Source organism: Equus asinus, chromosome 26 (assembly GCF_041296235.1).
Source record: "Equus asinus isolate D_3611 breed Donkey chromosome 26, EquAss-T2T_v2, whole genome shotgun sequence".
In the NCBI taxonomy this organism is placed as follows: Eukaryota; Metazoa; Chordata; class Mammalia; order Perissodactyla; family Equidae; genus Equus; species Equus asinus.
Genome location: NC_091815.1, coordinates 24,689,779 through 24,712,646, shown reverse-complemented (window position 1 = coordinate 24,712,646; position 22,868 = coordinate 24,689,779). Strand labels below are relative to the sequence as shown.

The window sequence follows — 22,868 nt, the reverse complement described above, 5'->3', positions numbered from 1 at the left end:
AGGGAGGAGATGACTGAATTTTGGTCTCCTTCTCATCAATTTGCAACATTTCTACATCTTTTGAGATGATTGACTGTTGTTCAGTCTCTAACCTGTAAGTACACTGGAATGCACTGGCAAATTTTCTACAGCTGAGATATTTCTGTATTTCTTTTTTTGTTTTTAAGGTTGGCACCTGAGTGAGCTAACATCTGTTGCCAATCTTTTTTCTTCTTCTCCTTTCCCCAAAGCCCCCCAGTACATAGTTGTATATTCTAGTTGTAGGTCCTTCGGGCTCTGCTGTGTGGGACACCGCCTCGGCATGGCTTGATGAGCAGCGCTAGGTCCACGCCCAGGATTTGAACCAGAGAAGCCCTGGGCGGCAGAAGCAGAGCGTGTGAACTCAACCACTCAGCCACGGGGCTGGCTCCAGCGATATTTCAGTATTTCTGAAAGCAATCCTATCATTTATTGTGAATTACTGTCTTAAAATATTGCTGAGTTCTATTTGTTCATATTTTATTTGGAAATTTTCCTTTGTGTTGATCAGCGCCATTGGCCTAGTTTGGGATCCTATTCTATTTTCTAGGTTTGATAAGGGAATTGTAGATCTTTTACTTCCTTTGTAATTTCTCCCTTTCTTCTTGGTCTGTTCAGATTTTCTACTTTTTCGTATGCCAATTATTGTCATTAATACTTCCATAGAGAATCCCCCATTTTCATTTAAATTAAATTTTTTTGGTATGAAATACCGTACTCTGCCAAGATACAGCCCTCACTTCTGACCGGACATCAAGGATTAAGGGTGAGTCCTAAGCCTTGAGTGACATTGCTGGAAACAGAGCCAAAAGATTGGCCGGAACATCCTTATGGGAAGCGGGTCGGGGCGGCTGGGTCTCAGCCGGCCTCCCCTGGTGTTCCCGACCGGCTGGAACCTGGCACGCAGCGGTCCCTGAGCACAAAGGGGACGAGCGCCGCCCCCGCAGGAGACGGGCTAGAGGACCGCTGGACCACTCCGTCGCCAGCATCACTTTCACGTGATGTATGAATGGCGCCCCCTGGAGCTCAGATGGTGGTGGTGACCCTGGAGTTGGGCACCGCGGCGGCGCCCCTGGCCGCGCCCAGGTCGTGGCTACACCCGCTGTCTCAAGCTCTCAGGACATCGCTTGGGCCCCAGGCTCCTACGGGAGGATCACGCTACCCAGTCACGGTGCCACCATCACGACCCCCGCTTGGCCGCGGGGTGACACGCAGCTCACCGGTTCCTGCGAGGACAGACACGTCCTCTGTTACAGGGATCTAATCGGTTACATAAAGGTCTCTCGCTCCACCCCGCCCCACTTTTTTTGTTTTTGTTTTTTTTTCATTCTCTGTATTTTTTTTTTTATTGCAGTAACATGGGATTATAACATTATCTAGCTGTCAAATGTACATCCTAATATATTTCGAATTCTGTGTAGATTACATCATGTTCACCACCCAAAAGTTAATTATAGTCCATCCCCTCGCATGTGAGCCTAATCATCCCTTTTGCCCTCCCCCTGCCCACTTCCTCTATGGTAACCACCCATCCAATCTCTGTTGCTACGTGTTTGTCATTGTTTTTATCTTCTACTTATGAGTGAGGTCATATGGTATTTGACTTTCTCCCTCCGACTTATTTCACTCAGCATAATACCCTCAAGGTCCATCCATGTTGTCACAAACGTCCAGATTTCATCCTTTCTTATGGCTGAGTAGTATTCCATTGTGTCTATATACCACATCTTTATCCATTCGCCCCTTGATGCCCCCCCCACTTTTAATGCTTTATTTTTCTTAAAGCTTCATACGACCGAATAATAAGGCAAACACCTGTGTACCCACCACCCAGTTTAAGAAATAAAATTTGGTTTCTTCTTTAAAATTTTTTTAAATTAACTTTTTGAGATATAATTGACATATAGCATTCTATTAGGTTCAAGTGTGCAACATAATGATCCCATATTTGTATAGAGTGCGAAATGATCACCATAGTAAGTCTGGTTAACACCCGTCACCAGACATAGTTACAATTTTTCTTCTTGTGATGAGAATTTTTAAGATCTACTCTCTCAGCAAGTTTCCAATATGCGATACAGTATTATCGACTGTAGTCACCGTACTGTACATTACATCCCCAGGACTTATTTATTTTATAACTGGAAGTTTGTACCTTTGACCCCCTTCACCCATTTCACCCATTCCCCACCCCCTGCCTCCGGCAGCCACCTATCTGTCCTCTAGAAATACATTTGTTCTGAAATTTCAGCACTAATCTGTGCTCCCCTTAAAAAACTGTTTGAACATTGCAGGTGTACCAAACAAACCTCCACCTTGTGGTGTCAACCTGCAGCCCAGTGGTCGTCCCTGAGAACGGGGTCGGTGTTCCTGTGTTTGCAAACCTGGACTCATGTAGAGGCGGGAAGGTGGGGGGGCGGGTTGTATAAACAAGACCACCATGTACACATGATCTGCCCTGACCCTCTCCTGCTTGGTGGCGGTGTCTTGGACCTCCTCGGGTCAGCATCTGCCGCTTTAGGCTTTCTGTTTATAGCTGCGTAGAGTTGCACGTTCAGAGAATTTCCCACCCTTCCTCTTTTTCATCCAGCTCTAGAGCCCCTAAGCATTTCTTCACATCCTTCGTGTATTTATTGTTCTTAATTATTTAAGGGTTCTTGTTTCTTCTTCCAGAATCTAGACAGGAGGCCCCTGATCAGGCTAAATTTGGCAAAGAAGGAAGGTGAGTTGTCATTTTTACAGCCAATTCCAGGGATTGGCCAGCAGAATCCAAGGCCGCCTGCTCTCACTCGGTTCTCTTAGGGAGTCAGTCATTCCATTTTAGTCAAGCTGGACACATTTTTAAAAAGTAATCGATATTTTTTAGAGCAGTTTTAGGTTTCCAGAAAATGGAGCGGGTAGCACAGAGTTCCCATATCCCTCACTGACCCCCTAAAAGTTGCTCCTGTTATCAATATCACGCGTTATCGTGGAACAACGGATGAACCAATATCGGTATCTTACGATTAACTGAAGTCCACAGTTTGCGTGAGGGTTCACTCTTTGGGTTGTACAAGTCTATGAGTTTTGACAAATGCATAACGTCGTGTATCTTCCAGGACAGTCTCCTGAAGATATCTCACGGCCCTGAAAATCCCGTGGGCTGCTGGAAGCCGTGGCTACATCATTTGATCGGCTGTTTGACAGGGTCCAGCCGATTAACGCCGAGGGGTGCAGGGTCGCCCCTTGGTGAAGAATAACCGGCCAGCCCCTCACATAGTTCTGAAACCTGTGCTGCTTCTAATTGCCCTTCATTCCTTTTCCTTTCTTAACCTCCAGTTTTCACTCCTTTGGGTGGCTGCTTGGGAGGCACAACCTCCTGGGAAAATTAGATATAGTAAGAGAATGTGACCACCTGCAGGTAACTTTCAAGATATTTTTCAGTTAATTAATGGAGGAGCACACAGTCCCATTTGAGACAATCAGAAAGGAATCCTGCCCAGATAAGATGTCGACTTAGGTTTATGGCCTCCATCTGGTTAATGTTTCCTTCTCCCTCCAGTTCTTTGTCTAAATATACATATGCATCGTCCTTCTAAGTTTGCTGGTTAATTGGATGATCAAGAAGTATCTATATATTATTCTTGACCTTCTGCTTTCTGTTAAAATGTTATAGAGGTTTTCTCCTAAAAGCAATAAATAATAAATAATTGGTGAGTAGAAGGGCCGAGGGGTGCAAGAATGCCCCTCGGTGAAGGATGGCCGGCCGACACCCCTGATATTTTCTGAATTATATGCATGCTTTCTATCAAGGTTATGTGTATACTTATTTCTCTTTTTTATTCTTGAAGATATATAGTTTAGCTTAGCTTTTCAGCCCTTTACTTTACTAACAAAGTGATACTTTCTCCGGCAGTGTGCTTAAGGGACTGTTAGCTCTACAATCTAAAAGACAAAGGAATGCTTCCACCCCCTAAAGGGCGCGAAAAAGTAAAGATGTTTAACTGCCCGCTGAGAATGCAGATAGCCCTGGGGATAAGACACCCTGGAGTCGCCTTTTGTTCCCATTAACCATCTACACTAATGGCATAAATGATTGAGGGAGGCAGGGATGGCTTCACCAGGATGTAACCAGACGGACTGCTGTCCTGTCCGGAGGCCTGGACCTTCTCTCTTTGATTTAACTTTACCATGAATTACAACAGATGCCTAGGTACCTATCTCCTTTAGCTTAGAGACAACAAACACTAGTTAATTGCAGAGAAGACGATCATTAACCTTATGCTCTATAGAATGGAATGCTAATAAATATTCTTGTGCTCGTTTTTTACTTCCTTATCTCTCTGAGAATATTTGTAAAACTATTTCTGTACTAATCCTGAAAAATATATAAACGACACTTGTGCACAGTAAAGTCGGACTTGCTAACACCAACCCAAGTCTCACGTCCCCTTTATTTTCCCCCTCCCTCATTGCGCCGACGCCGTCCATCCCTCAGGAACCTGGACTCCGCTGGGGCGGGACCCCGGCAGTGGGCCACCTCTTCTTCCTCCCTCTCCCCCTCCCAAACCCCTGGCGACCGCTGGTCTTTCTACTGACTCTGTGGTTTTTGCGTTCTCCTGGATTGATATGGTTGGCATCACTCAGTGTGTCTCCTTTACAGACTGGCTCTTTTCACTAAGCAACGTGCATTTAAGGTTCCTCCGTGTCTTTTTCATCACTCAGTAATATTCCATTGTATGGATGGACTACAGTCTATCCATCCATCTACTGAAGGACTCTTGGTTGCTTCCAGTTTGGGGCAATTATGCATAAAGCTGCTATCGACACTTGTGTGCAGTTTTCTGTGTGGACTTAAAGTTTTCAACTCATTGGGATAAATACCTAGGAGTCCAATTGCTGGACCAGATAGTAAGACTATGTTTAGCTGTGTAAGAAACTGCCCCTCTATCTTCCAAAGTGGCCGAACCATTCTGCATTCCCAAGGGCGATGAGTGAAAGATCCCGATGCCCCACACCCTCGCTAGCATCTGGCATGGTCGTTTTTTGGATTTTAGCCATTGTAATAGGTCTATGTCGTGGTGTCCTACTGGTGTTTTATGGCAGTTCCCTAATGATGTATGATTTTAAGCTTATTCGCCATCTGTAGATCTTCTTTGGTGAAGTGTCTGTTCAGATATTTTGGGCATTTTTTAACTAGGTTGTTTGTTTTCTTATTTTTTGAGTTTTAAGAGTTTTTTGTATATTTTGGATACAAGTTTTTATCAGATAATTTCCAAATATTTTCTCCCAGTCTGTGCTTGTCTCCACCCTCTTCACAGTGTCATTTCCAGAGCAGAAGTTTTTAATTTTCATGAGTCCAACTTATCAATTTCTTTTTCACGGATCCTGCTTTTGGTGTTATATCTAAAACTCACCACCAAATCCAAGCTCACTTAGATTTTATCCTATGTCATCTTCTAGAAGTTTTATTGTTTAATAATTTAGGTGGGGGCCGGCCCGGTGGTGCAGCAGTTAAGTGTGCACGTTCCACTTCGGAGGCCCGGGGTTCGCCAGTTCGGATCCCGGGTTCGGACATGGCACCGCTTGGCAAGCCATGCTGTGGTAGGCGTCCCACATAGAAAGTAGAGGAAGATGGGCATGGATGTTAGCTCAGGGCCAGCCTTCCTCAGCAAAAAGAGGAGGATTGGCAGCAGATGTTAGCTCAGAGTTAATCTTCCTCAAAATAAAATAAATAAATAAAAATAATTTAGGTCTACGATCTATTTTGAGTTAAGTTTGTGAAATGTATCTAGATTCATTATTTTGCACGTGGATATCCAGCTGTTCCAGCACCGTTTGTTGAAAAAACTACCCTTTCTCTATTGAATTGTCTTTGCTTCTTTGTCATAAATCAGTTGACTGTCTTTGTGTGGGACTATGTTTGCATGGCCAGCAACGGCTCAGCTGGTGAGAGCCTGCCAGAACTCAGCCAACGGAAAGCCTCATCGCTATACCTCGCACTCCCACTTTCCTCCAATGGACCCTTCGTTTACAGCAGCCCCTCCCAGCTTCATAAAAGAAAGTTCTTTGCGTCTCTGGATTTGCCTGCGGTGCACCATAGACCACATGTCCTGAATTGTGATTCTTTGCTGTTCCGGAATAAACCCATTTCACTGGTAAAGTAATCAGCTGCCTAGCTTAAGTCGACAAGCCCACTCATGTAGAGTGTGAGCACACAGCTGCGAAGGCATGTAACCCAGCTCTTCATGCTTTTATTTCCCCCTCCCCCACTTTAGACAAACAATGTTTTAATTGCCATTTCCAGTTCTCTATCAAACTAGCGATCTGCGGAGGACATCTCTCTGCCCGCTGTTAGACATTACGGGCTGTGAAGTAGGTTCCTCGATCCGAAGACCCGACAGTCAGCTGTTCGAATTAGTGCCGAATCTTCTGTGCTGGTTCTCCTATAGCACTCAGAGCTTTTGCATCTACCATTGAGTCAGCAAAGCCCAGAGTCAGTGTCTACTCCTGTCAGGACCCATTTGTAGCCCCCCAGGGCTCCCAGCATCAGCCTGGCTTGCCAGCTATGATCGGGGCCTTCCCCCATGCCCCGGGAATCTGCCACACAGCCACCTGCAGTCTCTGTCTCTTTTGCTGGCAGACAGGACAGCTCTTACTGGCATTTTGTGCCTCAGAGTGAGCCAGAGGTGTAGGTCCAGATTCAGTCCATCTCTGCGTTGCTCCAGACCCCCATGTCCACTCATCTCACGGACTCAGGTGGCTGCCTGAAGCAAGCACACGGGCATGTCTGCTTGCTGTTTCCAATCTCCGTCCAAACCTGGGAGTTCTTCTGATGGACATCAACGTGTCCTTTGATGCACCCCTCAGATTCCCATAGTGATTTCCGTAGGGCCATGCCCCACATGGACATCCCTTTCATAGGCCAGCTTTCCATTGCCCTTCTGCCTGACCATATGGCCAAGCCATTGGTCACTGCCCAGGAGTCAGTAAAAACCCAAACACAGGGGCTTTCTCCACTCTTCCATCCCACAGGGAAAACAGCATGCCATTCAGCCCACCAAGCGGATTTGGTTTTTCTTTCTTCAATCAGAGGGTGGCCTTCCAAACAGGATGTTGTCCATTCACCTTGGAACTCCGGTCCACAAACACAGCAGCTCTTTGTCGACCGGTCAACAGCTGCTTGTAGAGCACTGTCCAAGTGACAAGAGAATCCAGTGGCTCCTCACACGGTACCAAAGTCAGTCCCAGGGGAAAAGGGACCCCCTGCTTATATGTAGCGCCTCCTTGCATTTCCCAGGCAGGTGATGCTGTGTGAACCATTTCCATTTCATTATGGAACTCTTCTGGGCACTGCCATCCCCGTTAGGGGTTTCTCTGACATCACCCAAGACATCATGGGAATTTCAGATTTCAAGATTATTGCACGTCCTTTAGTCATAGAGACAGATTCCATTAGTGTCCAATAACAAACTAATAGGAATAGCGAGCTTGCCGCTTAAGCAGAAAGTCTCTAAAGTCCCAATAATTGTCACTGGGAGATGCTCCCAGGCCTTTGCCATAAGCCGCAGTGTACACTCCACGTGGGGCTATCATGGAAAGAACTTGCCTTTACCAGCGCTCCAGCGTCAGCTCTACACTGTGTGGGCTCGGGCAATCTTGCTGGTTCCAGTTTAGCGTGTCCAATTAATATTTCCTGAAGGGTGGGTTTACATGCCTTCTGTTTTACAACACAAGGTAGGAGAAACATTCTATAGTCAGACACAATGTCCACCCCCGTAACACAATCAAGTGAGAGACGCAACTACTTCACTTGAAGCCTGTTGAAACATAACTGTTCTCCCCCAAACCTTCACCTTAATTCAATCAACTCTTCCATTCTTAATTTTAGCCTCCATTAAGACTTTATTAACGAGTTTCGGTTTTACCACACCAGGTAGGGGATGTATTCCCCGGCAGACATGATACCCATTCCCATAAAGGAGATGCAACTTCTTTCCATACAGCCTGTGCAAACATTCCAACCTTCCTAACCCCCTCGTCCCTCCCATTTTCATGCTCTGTCCATCTACTTGTAGCCCAAGTCAGGACTTCACCAATGGACTTTGGTACCACAGTTCGTGGGGCTCCCATATCAAGGAGTCCTGGAAACTTCTCTCCTTTACTCTCGATCATCTTACTCACTCTTGTGCAAACGGCTTCAGGTCCCCAGCGAGGGATGGAGCCAAGGGACCCTGAACCTTTGGTCAGTCTTGATCTTGGTTAATCCGCCCAGCCATTGCTCGAAGCAATTGCAGGTCACGTTTCTTGTTATAATCTTTGCCTCTTGGCTTTTAAAATTTCTCCACACTATGATAAATAGAGCAGACTTGTTTGGGGCTCTTTAATGTTGGGGTCTGAGTAGGGTTTCCTTTTGGCCTACCCAACCTTTGGTAGCACTATACTAAAACCTTTGTTTGAACCCCATCAGTGTCCATTTTCTTCATCCCATTTCTTAGTAACCGTCTAACCATCCAGAGTGCAGGTGTTCACTCGGTGGCCAGGGCCGGGGTGGGTGGGGATGCAGATTTGGCTCCCGCTCCATAGGACTCAGTGGCATGGGCTCTGGGCGGCTCCGTCAGCTTGGATCAGTGTTAGGTGAAGACTGAGGGAGTCCTCAGTGGCGAAGCTGCGGGAGTCCCTGACAGCTACGTGGGCTGTTTGGGTCCTCAGGCATGAAAGCTGCTGGGGTCTTTCTGTCCTTCTTTTCTCCCAAAAGGGGGCGGTCACAGCTGCGGCGATCCCTTTGGGCAGCAAGCTCTGTGGGTCTGGGGGATGGAGGGACGTAGGTGTTGGTTCTAACCTCGTCCGGAGCTTCTCAGAGGTAATCTGAAACCAGCCCCTACTCAGGGGGCAGGGAGACACCAAAGAAAGAGGCAGGCCACTCCAGGTGGGTCGGTGGCAGTTTCCATAAGCAAAGGAACTTACTTAGGAGGCTTGTCTCGTGTGGCCGCAAGACCACAAGATAAGCAGATCTTTGCACCCACCTGCCAGGATCTTAAGTGTTTAGATAGAGGCCTTAACTGGGTTCACTCACATACACAGGAGGCTTAACTGGGCTCAGTTAGGTACGCAGTCTAGACAGGCTCAATACCACATTTCTGTCTCAAGGCGGTACCCTTGGAGCAGCTTCTGGAAGCTGGAAGGCAAGTGGAACGCACATTCCAAGGACAGGCGAGGGGTGGGGAGCTTCCCATTGCCCAGGTCTGGCTTGAGGGTCAACCAGTGGTCACTTCCTCCCGATGACCTCCTCCAACACTCCACCCCTCGTAGCCGACTCTCACAGTCTCACACGCCCCCTCTTCCACCATGTGCCCCGAGCATCGGCAAGGGGCCTCACTAACACAGAGGTGACTCATCTGGTGGCTATCTGGCTGCGTTGGAGGCACAGCAGTGCACGCACGTGCAAGAGAAAACGCAGATAAGACAACGATTCCCAAAATCAGGGATCACTTTTTCCTCCAAGAGCCCCATGACCCAAACCACTGACTTACTAAGTCCTCTAGGCTGGGGTCGGATCACTCAGGGCGTTCACTCGTGCCCTTATGTGATTTAATAAAGACGACACGTTAGCGGACTCATCAGGTTTGAACACACAATGTTCTGTTTGGCTAACGGCCCAGGAACCTCCTTGTGAGGCAGTAATAGGGTCCAAGGCCATCCTATTTTGGAGGACAGCATTTCCATTGAAGACATTTCAGGGTCGAGTAAGGACAGGCTCTGTTGGGTGTCGTTTAAGGCTTGTTGGGTGAACTCAGTAAGGGCTCCTATGTGAGCTACAGCATCCTCCAGGCCAGTAGAGGGGACAAAGATGGCAGCCAAATGATCGTACCGGTGGGAAAGAGAATGTGCCCACCCGGCCTGGAGGAGAGGGGGGTTGGCAGCTTTAGGAACGTGACCAGGTTGTGCAAACCGTACATGTCGTCCGGGGGAAGCAGCACTGTCAGGCCGGAGGAGATGGACTGGGGGTGGGATACGCCAGACCAGGACCCCCACGGTCTCCCCTCTTTCACTGGTTTGTGTTCCTTTCCAGGTATAAGGCATTTCAACAGGTCCAGCTTGCAGCGCGACAACAGGATCCCAGCAGAGGTTGTGTCGCTCCCGCTCACCCAGGGGTGCGAAGTAACTCGCCCATCTCAGTGCGACATTTCACTAAGGCTCCAGTAGATCCACCTTCCATGGCATGACGGGCGCAGGGTTCTCAGTGGCATAGCACGCTGGTCCACGGTGAGAGTCGGGAGGTGGCTGTTTCCCCAGACTTCCATCCTTTATGGCGCTGGGTGCCTCGCCAGGGTCCCCAGTCTGGCACATGAGGCAGCAGGCCCTGCTGGCTGATTGCTCAAATCTACTGAAGCCTGGGACGGTACTTAGCTCACCCGGCCAAGGCGGTCTCACCTGTTAGCAATTTAATCTGCTGCTTTAAGGTTCCATTTTCCCTTCCTACCAACCCTGGTGCTGGAGGCTTATAGGGGAGATGGAACCTCCACCCAGTGTCATGTTCTTTTGTCCCATCTTGCACATCGTAACCTTGAAATGTGACCCTCGGTCACTGTCTAGTCAACGAGGGCATCCATCCATGGGACTCAGCTTCTCTAATCCGCTAATAGTGGCAGCCTGGTCTACACAGCAAGGAAAACTGGGGTTAACCAGAAGCGGTGTCCACACAAACCAAGGCGTATTTAGAGCCCTCACTCATGTGGAGGGGGCCGATATAACCCATTTGCCAATTCCTCACGAGTTGGGAACTCTGACGGACAGCCCCAGACCCCACTGGCAGTTGCCTTGGACCTTGTTTAGAACACACAAGACCTGCTGTGACGGCATTAACCAAGTCACTATACCATCATGCACCGCAGAACATCATTTCGGTCAATGATGGACCACATATACGATGGTGGTCCCATAAGATTAGTCCCATGTAGCCTAGGTGTTTAGTAGGCTATACCATCTAGCTTTGTGTAAATACTGTAGGGGAGGAATAAATTTTCCCCCACCCTTCTAGATTCTTCTGGCTGATCTAAGAACTAAATTGACTTGAAACAGATAAACAGGAGAAAAGCAAGCAAAAGTTTAATAACTTGCCTACATGGGAGAAACCCAAGAAAACCGAGTAACTCACCAAAACGGCCCAAGCCCTCACCTTAAACACCATCTCAGCTAAAGACAAAGGAAGATGCTGGAGGTGGGGTGTCAGGGACTCAAAGGGAAGAGAGGCAATTCACAGGTAGGTCGGTGAAAAGGAGCAAATGCGTGGAAAACAAGTGTTTTTCTGTCCACACAGAAACAGAACACAGAGGAGAGCCCAGCAGACAGGTTTTCCCAGGTTCCTCTCTGTCTACCATCTGGTTCATGTGATGCTAGGGTGATCGCTCGCTTCCTGAGACAGGTTTTTTATCTGAATTCTTTTTTTTTTTTTTTTTTGAGGAAGACTAGCCCTGAGCTAACATCTGCTGCCAATCCTCCTCTTTTTGCTGAGGAAGACCAGCCCTGAGCTAACATCCATGCCCATCTTCCTCTACTTTCTATGTGGGACGCCTACCACAGCATGGCTTGCCAAGCAGTGCCATGTCCACACCCGGGATCCAAACTGGCGAACCCCGGGCCGCTGAAGCGGAACGTGTGCACTTAACCACTAGGCGACCGGGCCAGCCCCTTCATCTGAATTCTTTTAGGCAATGAAGGGGGCGGTAACAAGAAAAACTTTCTGAGTCTTTTGTTTCATAAAATAATCAGCCTAAAATAATCCTCATGTTAAAGAAACACATTTTGGGGGGGGGCAAATTTTGTTCCCTTTCAGTACACTCTGTGATATTCGAACAATGACGAAATTGCCTAATGATGCGTTTTCTCAGAACGTGTCCCCGTCATTAAGTGATGCGTGCCTGTATTTCTGCATCCTTGGCCATCCCTTATATCGCCTGGTAAGAACGGGCGGTGACCACTCTTTCTGCGCACCCAACCTGCCTTACCTACTGAAGGGCCAGTTGCTAGGGCATGCCCTTCCTGATTGGCAGGGAGGGTCAGTGCCTTATGAGCCGGGACGTAGGAAACAGTGAGGACTGCCTCAGGCTCTTATAGGTGAACCCCAACGTCCCGCGCATCCTGACCCCACAAGCACTTATTCACCATCATCCACCCCTCGGCTTCCCGTTGTCCCAGCCATAGGGTTAATCCTTTTAGAAGAGCCCGACTGTCAGTGCAAAGGGTTAACAGCCAGGGCTCCTGAGTGATCACCAGCCAGACGGCTCTGAGTTCAGCCCACTGCCTTCGTGAGAGGCTCTACCTGGAGGAGCGCTGTGTACGCTGCTGGGAGCTCTTGCTCTGTGGGGTATGTCAGCTTTCTGCCCCCTGCCAGAGCTGGGACCAAAATCCTAGGGGCACTCTCCCCGCCTCTTTTCTCTGCCGCAGTGCCTGACCCGGAGTCACAGCCACATCTGACTCAAGTGGCAACTCTGCTCGGGAGATGCCCAGAGCTTCAATCTGTTCGCTAGCGTCGCTGTCTTCTCAAGGGCGGCGTGCTGCTCTGATCCCCAGGCCCACATGTGCCCGTTCTTACCAGGCGATATAAGGGATGGCGGCCCTGTGCCACGTGGGCAATAAAAGTCCTCCAAACTCCCCCATCCCCACAATGATGTGCATCTTATCACATTCTTAGGGGTGGAATAAGCTTCACCTTATCCGTCACAACTTCCGGGGCAATGCATGTCTCACCCAAACAGATGACTCCCAAAAACTTGATGATGGTGCCTGGGCCTTGAGTTTTTATGGGCTTGTTACCCACCCTCTGCGTCAAAGATGTTCCAGCCAAGTCTGCAGAGTGTCCTGCAGCCAAGGCAAATCTTCGCATGTTAGCGTTATACCATCAGTGTAACGGGCCCATTTCATTGATGTGGGGAGGGAGAGCAGGGACGGGTCTCGGGCTACCACCCCATGACACAGGGCGGGGTTGTGTGGGGCGCCTTGGGGAAGCACTTTTGCAGGAAGACGTTTAGCCAAAGCATCAGAGTAAAACAGTAACTGTCGGCAAACAACAAAAGACTTAAAAATGGTCGTGGTTAAAGATATGACGAGATTTTATTATAATGTAACTGTCCAGGGAACTTGTTTATTTCTGTGACATACATTTTAAAGTTATGATTGATAACATGATACCAGGAGATACCAGATTTTTAGGAATTTCATATGAACATACCTTAAAGAAAGTTTAGGGGGGCCAGCCCCGTGCCTGAGTTTCATGCTCTGTTTCAGCAGCCTGGGGTTCACTGGTTCAGATCCTGGGCACAGATGTACACATCACTCACCAAGCCAGGCTGTGGCAGCATCCCACATAGAAGAACCGGAAGGACTTACAACCAGGATAGACAACTAGGTACTGGGGTTTTGGGGAGAAAAAAAAAGAAAGTTTAACATCACTTCTTATCTGACAACGCTTCCCATGAAATTTAACATAAACCAAAAGTTACGTAGTTGTAAAAAAACTTAGCTCTTTTAATAGAGAAGACTCAGTTTTCTTAAGTAATCAAACACCTGATAAGACAAAACATGGAATCTTGGTTTTCTAGGCAGATTACATTGAAGGTAAAGAAAAACCTTGGTTTACAATTTCTTATTAAGAGCACACCAATAATCTAAGAAAACTTTCTCCTTTTAACAGAGAGAAAATCACATTCTAATTTTGCACCAGTGTACTTTGATATTAAAATTCTCCTTTTTGGGGCCGGCTCCGTGGCCAAGTAGTTAAGTTCATGCGATCTGCTTCAGCGGCCCAGAGTTTCATTGGTTCGGATCCTGGGCGCGGACATGGCGCCGCTCATCAGGCCATGCTGAGGCGGCGTCCCACATGCCACAACTAGAAGGACCCACAACTAAAAATATATACAACTATGTACCAGGGGGCTTTGGGGAGAAAAAGGAAAAATAAAATCTTTAAAATTCTCCTTTTTTTCTTTTTGACTTAAATAAATCCATTCCAATCTCAGTCAGCTGGACCATATGTCAAATTCCTTTCTCAAAATTTTTTTCCACACACCTACAACTTTCTATGTTCATTCAGCTTCTCTCCTATCTTTTTTCTTTCTTATTCTAGAACAATTATTTTACTTTAGGACAAAGTTACTTTCTTTTTGGGGGCTGGCCCAGTGTGATAATGGTTAAGTTCAGGCACTGCACTTCAGCAGCCCAGGGTTTGCAGGTTCAGATCCCAGATACGGACCTACACACCACTCATCAAGCCATGCTGTGGGAGATTCCTGAAGTGCTGGAGGTCACCCAGGTCCCTTCAGGATGACAGCTGTGGGGCTGACCATGGCAGTGCTCTTCCTCACAGGTAGGTGCCCCCCAACCTAGGGAGCCAAAAAAAAAAAAAAGCCATGCTGTGGCAGGTGTCCCACATACAAAATAGAGGAAGGAGGGCACAGATGTTAGCTCAGGGCCAATCTTCCTCACCAAAAAAACAAAACAAAACAAAACCTTTCTTTTTTTTTCTTTACAAAAAAAACCCCCATGTCCTTCATATCTTTTCTTATCCAAAAAACCCCCCACATTCTACTTTTCTTACCTACTTTGGTCTACAGTCATTTTGTTTCACGCTTATTATTTCTAATAGTTTTGTAAAAAATATTAACTATTTTGCAAATCAATTTTGGCAAAGGAACTTCCACAGCCATCTCTATACTTGTAAAATGCTTCTTTCCCCCCTCTTTTTTTCTGCAGTCTTTACGTTTCAAAGACATGATAAGATTTACACCCTTCAGGGACAGAGAAAGAGTGTAAGTTTCCTCCTAGGTGTTTTGGGGTAACTGCTGTTTAAAATTCTCCCTTGTGTTAGGGGTCAGAGGGCGTGGGCGTTTCGTCCCTTTCCTCATCAATTACAGCACCCCCACTTCATTCTCGCCACTTTCCCCCAGATTCTACCTCTGCACGTCCTATTCAGCCTTTGTCACAGCGCCCAGATCTTAATCTGTGGCCGCCTGCACCCTCCTAGCTTTGCAAATGGCGCACTAAGGTCTCCAACTCATATCCTGGTCTCCCACCGTGTCTCCCAGCCCTGAAGCCAGCAGAGTAGCGGACACCACAAGTCCTTCTCTAATCTCGGCTCTTCTTCCAGCTTCGTATTTTGAGTTTCAGTCTCCAGTTGGGCATTGGTGTCCAGCCAAACTGCCCACAGTAGACGCCAGCCCACGTCCACAGCGTTTGTTCTCTCCTTTGACACAGGGCGCTATGTACCATTTCTCAAACAAACGCATTAAAGCAGCCAGCGTTTTCTGGGCCTCCCCATCTTCATGCAGCTGTCCACAAGCATCTGATTGTGGACCACCCTTCCTCACATAGAGGTTGATGGCCACCTCAGGATTTCCTCCATCATGCCACTTTCCCAAAGCCTATTTCTTCCGTCTTTAGCTGCCTTGTCAGTTGTTGGTCTGTAACCTCCTCAGGAGCTTCCTGGGTGAAATCTGAAACTGGACCCTGTACTTGGAGGGCAGAGAGAGACCAAAGAAAGAGGCAGACCCCTCCAGATTGGGAGGCGGCAGGTTTAATAAGCAAGGAAACTTACTCAGGAAGCTTATCTTGAAAGGCTGCAAGACGAGTAGATCTCTGCACCCACCCACCAGAATCTTAAAAGTTTATGTAGGAGCTTTAACTGGATCAGTCAGGTACCCAGTGCAGACAGGCTCAACACCACATTTCTATCTTAAGGCTGTGCCCTTGGAGCAGCTTCTGGGAGTGGGGAAGGCAAGCAGAATGCACCTTCCAAGGACACGGGAGGGGTGGAGAGCCTCCGATTGTCCAGGTTCAGCTTGCAGGTCAACTGGCAGTCGCGTCTTCTTGATGACTTCCTCCAACAACAGGTAAAATGCTTCCTACACTTTTCTTGTGGCCGCCCTCGGTCTTTGCGCTCCCCTGGATGGCTGCACCTTCTTATTGTGCGCCAGAGTCCTCTCAGAGTTATCTTCATCGGAGGGTAGCTGTTAAACCACTGTTTATGTGGAGGTGCCAGGACCTCCTGGTCCACCATCTTGCTGATATCACCTTCCTTTTTGTAAGAGATAAAGAAGGCCCATGGGGAACAGGAATTTTTACACAGTCTTGACTTTAGTTGGGGTGCTTTCGTGGAGCTAAGCTCAAGTGGGACAAGCTAGGACCCAAGGAAAACCAACTGGTTTCTGTTATTTCTCCAAAGGCACCCAATGACTGTCCTGGACACTGAAATTTGGTTGAGGAGGCACTCAGAGGACAGAAATTGCAGGCAATGATGAAAAGTAAAGGAATTTCTTTATTTTTACAGAAGAAGATAAATTCCTGGGTTCTGATCTGTTTAGACTGGAATTGACCCTTTAAAGGTCTTCGGAAATCTCTCTTGGACATTTTTCAGGAGCTGTGTGTATGTCAGCCAACACACAGAAGATCAGTGCCAGCCGTACCCCCTCAACTGGGGCCCTTTGGGAAGAGATACTCATCTAGGCTGCTGGGATCATCGTCTCCAGGTAAAGCGTACAGTTGTATAAATTCATCCATGTCCGTGGGAACGGAGGCCCAGGGAGGATCAGACACTCCAAGACATATCTGTTGGAGATCCTGAAGCTGAGGATCCCATGAGTTCCACACAGAAGCACCAGCCCCTCCAGGTTGCTCAATCCCAGAAGGCTTAGGTGGTTCATGTCCACAGTCATCGGAAACGGCGGGACTCGTGAGATGAGTGGCTGCAGAAGTTACGGGTAAGGGGGCCTCCTCTTCCTTCGCTGAAGTGGTCTGGTTTGGCCCTCCTGGTGACGGACTCGGTCGGATTTGTTGCTGCTGCTTCTTCCTTTTGACACGCTGGTTCTTGAACCAAGTCTGGGGAGAGAGGAGGTGAGCAGGTTAATGAATAGGGGCGGATCCAAAGGGGATCCTCCAGTTCCTCAGGAATTAGGTTGCTTCGGTGTGAGAAAGCTAGTCTTGTATCTCTTCCTTTTTGTCTGAACATGGGAAGATCTTTCTATCCTCTGCTGTCCTGGGTTCCAGAGACCAGAGGGAGTGTAGGATTGTGCTAGCAAGGGAAAGAATAGGACAGAGCACTCAAACCCTAGATCGGGACACATTAAGGAAAGGCAGTCCTGTCTTGGAGGATGCTCTGGGCTTTCAGAGACAGGATTCTGAAGTCTGAGCATATGGAGTGGCAGTCTAGCTTGGGCTGCCTTCAGGATTCATCCAGGGGTTCTTATGCCCTGAAGTCTGTGAGAACTCAGTTGTAAGCCATCACGATGGTTGTCAATGTCCTGCTTAAGGAGAACCTGGAAATGAACAGGAACAGACCCAAGTGGGAGGATCTGAGATCCAGCCCCAAAGGGACCTATGTAGCACTGTGGGTTTGGAGTCAGAGAGGCGAGGGTTCAGATTCTAGCCCTTGTGTTTATAATCCTTGGAAGACAATTCCTCTCTGCGAGCCTTAGTGTTCCTCAATAAAATGGGTGGTCAGGATAATAAAAAATATAAAATGCTTAGCATCTGTCGTGGCACATAGCAATTGTCCTATAAAGAGGAATTATATGAGGATTAAAAGTGTGCGTGAAGCTCTGGGTTAGACGTGCTATCTAGAGACACACGGTCGGGGACACACCTTTATTACTGACTCTTCGAGATCAATACTTGAAGTAAGTTCCGTAACGGTGAACCAATCTGGGTACATGGTCTTCTCGAATACGTCCTTCAAGGCTCTAAGCTGCTCCGGAGTAAACACTGTGCGGCACCGGCGAGCAGATCTTGGTTTTTCTGCAGAAGGAGTAGATAAAAGGCTTTCATAATAAATATATCCAAAGGTAGACTTCTTACCTGAGTCTGCTCTAGGAACTGAGTTTAGTCTAGAAAGGCAACTCATGAAACCCGCTCCTCATGATCTTGCTGGCATTGTTCTGTGCTCCCCCTCCCCCAGAAAATTAACACCAACTTCCACTGAGTAGGACGCATTTTAAGCCATAAATGAGGAGAGATTTCTGGTGGGCTCACTCCATCACCCCTGGAAGAGATCTATTAGTCTCTCTGTGACCTTGGGCATCACTGAATCTTCCTAGCAACCTGGAGGCATCTTTCTCTTTTTCTGAAATTCAGTTTCCCCCACTGGAAAATGGTTCAAGTCTGATTTAAAAGCAAGTGTAATTGTCCGCTTGTTCTAGAGGAATATACTGGAAACTCATAGCCTAGGAAGATGAACCAGACTCGTGGGAGAAGAGACATCTGTCCTCATTGGGATAGCTTAGGAAAGTGGCATGATATCAACATTGGGTTCATTTGAGTTCATATGCTTCATAGAGTATTTGAGACCCTGTTATCCTAATTAGCCGTAGACTCAGGGGCACCGCCGTCTACACTGGTTGACCTGTGAGATCCTGAAGCTGTTGATTTGGCCATTTATTAATGGGGCCAGTGAGGAGGGCAGGTTTGAAGCTTAGTGACCTGAGACTGAATGTTGATTCTCCCATCTATTAGCCCTGTTTCTTTGGGAGCATCACTGCACTCGGATTCTTTGCTTCCGCTTCTCTATCAGAAATGATCCCTAGAGAGCTCACTCGATTTAGAGAAGATATGAGTCTGTTACAGACTTGGTGCGTAATTGATGCCGATTGGGAGTTTTTACTGTTGTTTAAAATATAAACAAAACCGTGTCATCTCGTAATACCTGACCCATTTAATATGGAACATTCTATTTATGTAGAAGGTCCTTATTCTTCATACAAACACACGCCAAGAAAGCCAGCCTGCTGCCTGATCACCCCATTGTGAAGAGAGGAGGTCAAACACACAGATTTCTCTTAGCTTTTCAGCATCTGTTTAAACACAAAGAGGAAAAAAAGTTGTAGGATGTTGGAGGAAGTCCTCAAACATGAGGGAGACAGAGAGAGACAAAGAGAGAGAGAGAGAGAATGAGGAGGAGGAGAAGGAGCCGCAGCAAATTAATGAACAGAAATTTTTTCCTTAAAAAAAGGAATAGAAGGTCTCTGTCCATGAGGGGGGGAGGGGGTGGCGCGCGCGCCATTTCTAGTCGTTTTCAAAGCGCCTCGCGCTGATTCTCACGGGCCCGGCCGCCGGCCCCAGCTCTGCCCCGCAGCATAATAAAATGGCTAATCAGGTGAATGGTAATGCGGTACAGTTAAAAGAAGAGGAAGAACCAATGGATACTTCCAGTGTAACTCACACAGAACACTACAAGACACTGATAGAGGCAGGCCTCCCACAGAAGGTGGCAGAAAGACTTGATGAAATATTTCAGACAGGATTGGTAGCTTATGTCGATCTTGATGAAAGAGCAATTGATGCTCTCAGGGAATTTAATGAAGAAGGAGCTCTGTCTGTACTACAACAATTCAAAGAAAGTGACTTATCACATGTTCAGAACAAAAGTGCATTTTTATGTGGAGTTATGAAGACCTACAGGCAAAGGGAGAAACAGGGGAGCAAGGTGCAAGAGTCCACAAAGGGACCTGATGAAGCAAAGATCAAGGCCTTGCTTGAGAGGACTGGTTATACTCTGGATGTAACCACAGGACAGAGGAAGTATGGTGGACCTCCACCAGACAGTGTGTACTCTGGTGTGCAACCTGGAATTGGAACAGAAGTCTTTGTAGGTAAAATACCGAGAGATTTATATGAGGATGAGTTGGTGCCCCTTTTTGAAAAGGCTGGTCCCATTTGGGATCTACGTCTTATGATGGATCCACTGTCCGGTCAGAACAGAGGGTATGCATTTATCACCTTCTGTGGAAAGGAAGCTGTGCAGGAAGCTGTTAAACTGTGTGACAGCTATGAAATTCGCCCTGGTAAACACCTTGGAGTATGCATTTCTGTGGCAAACAACAGACTTTTTGTTGGATCAATTCCGAAGAATAAGACTAAAGAAAACATTCTGGAAGAATTCAGTAAAGTCACAGGTTTAACAGAGGGTTTGGTGGACGTTATTCTCTATCATCAACCCGATGACAAAAAGAAGAATCGGGGGTTCTGCTTCCTTGAATATGAGGATCACAAGTCAGCAGCACAAGCCAGACGCCGGCTGATGAGTGGAAAAGTAAAAGTGTGGGGAAATGTAGTTACGGTTGAATGGGCTGACCCTGTGGAAGAACCAGATCCAGAAGTCATGGCTAAGGTGAAAGTTTTGTTTGTGAGAAACTTGGCTACTACAGTGACAGAAGAAATATTGGAAAAGTCATTAGAAGAAAATTTTAAAGCTTTAAAATTGACATTCTCAGGTAAATAAGAACAGATATTGTACTCATCCACAAAAAATGTCTTGAAAATAAAGGAAAATCAGATTGGACAAGTGTTTTTGGACATTTGTAGCTAAAAATAAGCCTTTACACAGTAGAAGAGCGGGAAGAGAAAGCTAAGGAAATCTTCCAGGAAGTAGAATAAAATAGATAAAGTGCGGACAAAAAAAGTAAAACGATAAGAAAAGAAAGATCTAATCAAGGACGTCTAATATTTGACTAAGAAATATCAGCAATATTTATTTGACTAAAACATAACTCTTTAACTAAAAATAAAATTTCCAGAGAGTATTTTGAAAGCATTGTAAAAGAAATAATTTACAATTGGAGAAACGAACTGCGAGGGTCTCCAGATTGAGGTTATTCAGTGATGAGCACAACACATGAATAACAGGCCTTTGTTGCAAAATACCAAAATACCAGGAATATAGGAAATCCTAAAAGCGTCTGAAGGAAAATAAAATTTCCATACAGAGAAATGATACTTGGAATTCCCCTGGGGTCTTCAGAGAAGCAACACTGCATCTTAAAAGACAGCAAATCAAGGACTATAACTCTCTTAAGGAAGCCATTTTCAAGCTAGAATTCTCTGTGCGGTCAAATTTCTCCTTCCATGTGAGAAGAGGGTTAAGGCAGTTTCAGATGCCCGTGAACTCAGTCAGCTTGCCTCCCACGTACCCTTTCTTAAGGGACCACGTGCGGATGTAGCTCAAACCGACAAAATAAAGAGCAGGGGGATTCGTGGAGGAGAAAAGAGGATCCGCACAAGATGGCGACAAAGGGGAGTCCCAGATGGACGCCTACACTCCAGGCAGAGAAAGCAAGCAGGGCCGATTCCAGGAGGAAGACAGAAGGGCCACATAGGAGACGATCCGGAAGATGGATTCAACTGACTACCTCTTAGTTCTTAGTATTTGGGAAAAAGTGCTGAATGTGCCATGGGCCAAATTGGTAAATCATGCAGTTGAAAATTAAGAAAGATAATCTTAAGCATATGTGAAAAAAGGAAATTATTAACACCTCAAATTATAAAGTTTATGTTACCTAAGTCATTCTGGTATGGACTAACTCTGCAGTGAACAATATTTATGTAAGTCTAATTAAAATAAATTCGTATGACTTAATCAAAATTCTTTTTTTTTTTTTTTTGAGGAAGATTAGCCCTGAGCTAACATCTGCCACCAATCCTCTTATTTTTGCTGAGGAAGACTGGCCCTGAGCTAACATCCATGCCTATCTTGCTCAACTTTATATGTGGGACGCCTACCACAGCATGGCTTGCCAAGCGATGCCATGTCCTCACCCAGGATTCCAACCTGCGAACCCCGGGCCGCTGAGAAGAGGAACGTGCGCCCTTAACTGCTGTGCCACCAAGCCAGCCCCACAAAATCATAAATATTAGAGTATTATTAAATTATTTAATTGATTATGGTTAATTAAATATTAAATTGTTAATATTAACCTGTATTGTTAAGATGTGTAGAGTGAAATTGAGCAGGGATGTGGCTGTGAGTCTAAAATCATTTGCCAAACTGAAAGGTCAATACATAAAATCAATGAATTAATTAATATTTTCATTAGTTCAGTGTTGAACAATATGGAACGTGTGTCAGAAGAGCCAGTTACAAATTCTAAGTGGGCGTGTTGAAGCCCAATACTGCTTTTTCTATTATTAAAATAAAATCGTTAAAAAAACAATTTAAAAAGAAACGATGAATAAAATTATATTCACGTCCCTAGACAAGAAATACATTTCTCGGGGTCAGCCCAGTGGCGCAGCGGTTAAGTGCAGATGTTCTGCTTCTCGTGGCCCGGGGTTCTCCGGTTCGGATCCCAGTGCGGACATGGCACCGCTTGGCAAGCCATGCTGTGGTAGGCGTCCCGAATATAAAGTAGAGGAAGATGGGCACAGATGTTAGCTCAGGGCCAGTCTTCCTCAGCAAAAAGAGGACTGGCAGCAGTTAGCTCAGGGCTAATCTTCCTCGGGGAAAAAAAAAGAAATACATTTCTAAACTAGGCTTTCCAAATACAATGATAGAAGAATACTGATAAATATCAAAACATCAACATTTAAAATATTGGGACAATAAAACTTACAAGTACATTGAAAAACACAGCCACAGACTGGGAGACTATATTTGCAACAAATATAAGAGAGAAATTATTAGTGTCTAGAATACAACAAAAATGTTCTACTAAGGCTCAAGAAAAAAAAGTGCTAGAAAAAATCGGAAAAGAGAGAAGTGGTAAATTAGATAAGAGAAAAGCAGAATGGACTTGAAAATAGCGTGATGAGTCTTAACTTCCCTGGTTAATAAAGAAATGGAAATTGGATCACATATCAGGTACTATTTTATATCCACTGTTAAAAACAAGACAACAGGCCGAAAATGGAGTCGCTTATGCTAGGCCCCACATCACCTTACCAAGACTTAATTACAGTTTCGGCTTTCCCAGAAATGGCATCTTAAACCGATCAACCAAGAATTGATGACCAGCACCAATTAGGGAACTGCCTGTGAGACCCCTGCCGTCCCCTGGAGGAGAGTAAGCTTGCAATAACCAACCCACTTTCTTGCCTAGTGTAACTTCCTT

The 22,868-nt window shown here is 46.3% G+C and overlaps 1 protein-coding gene, 1 long non-coding RNA gene and 1 pseudogene across 2 annotated transcripts; 2 read left to right on the top strand and 1 right to left on the bottom strand.

The window, feature by feature from the left end:
• The first annotated feature begins 1,164 nt into the window (after nucleotides 1-1,164).
• LOC139042213 (uncharacterized) lies at nucleotides 1,165-4,429 on the top strand. The gene is made up of 3 exons (XR_011498691.1): nucleotides 1,165-1,296; nucleotides 2,692-2,740; nucleotides 3,117-4,429. It is a non-coding gene; the product is annotated as an uncharacterized lncRNA (long non-coding RNA).
• An 11,363-nt stretch (nucleotides 4,430-15,792) lies between these two features.
• Nucleotides 15,793-18,023, bottom strand: LEUTX (leucine twenty homeobox). The gene is made up of 3 exons (XM_070499533.1): nucleotides 18,019-18,023; nucleotides 17,633-17,774; nucleotides 15,793-16,869 (listed from the first exon to the last, which is right to left on the bottom strand). Exons 1-3 carry the CDS (start codon nucleotides 18,021-18,023, stop codon nucleotides 16,462-16,464), a joined length of 555 nt encoding a protein of 184 aa, XP_070355634.1. The 3' UTR covers nucleotides 15,793-16,461.
• A 991-nt stretch (nucleotides 18,024-19,014) lies between these two features.
• LOC106843248 (heterogeneous nuclear ribonucleoprotein R pseudogene) lies at nucleotides 19,015-20,278 on the top strand (annotated as a pseudogene).
• Nucleotides 20,279-22,868: the final 2,590 nt, after the last annotated feature.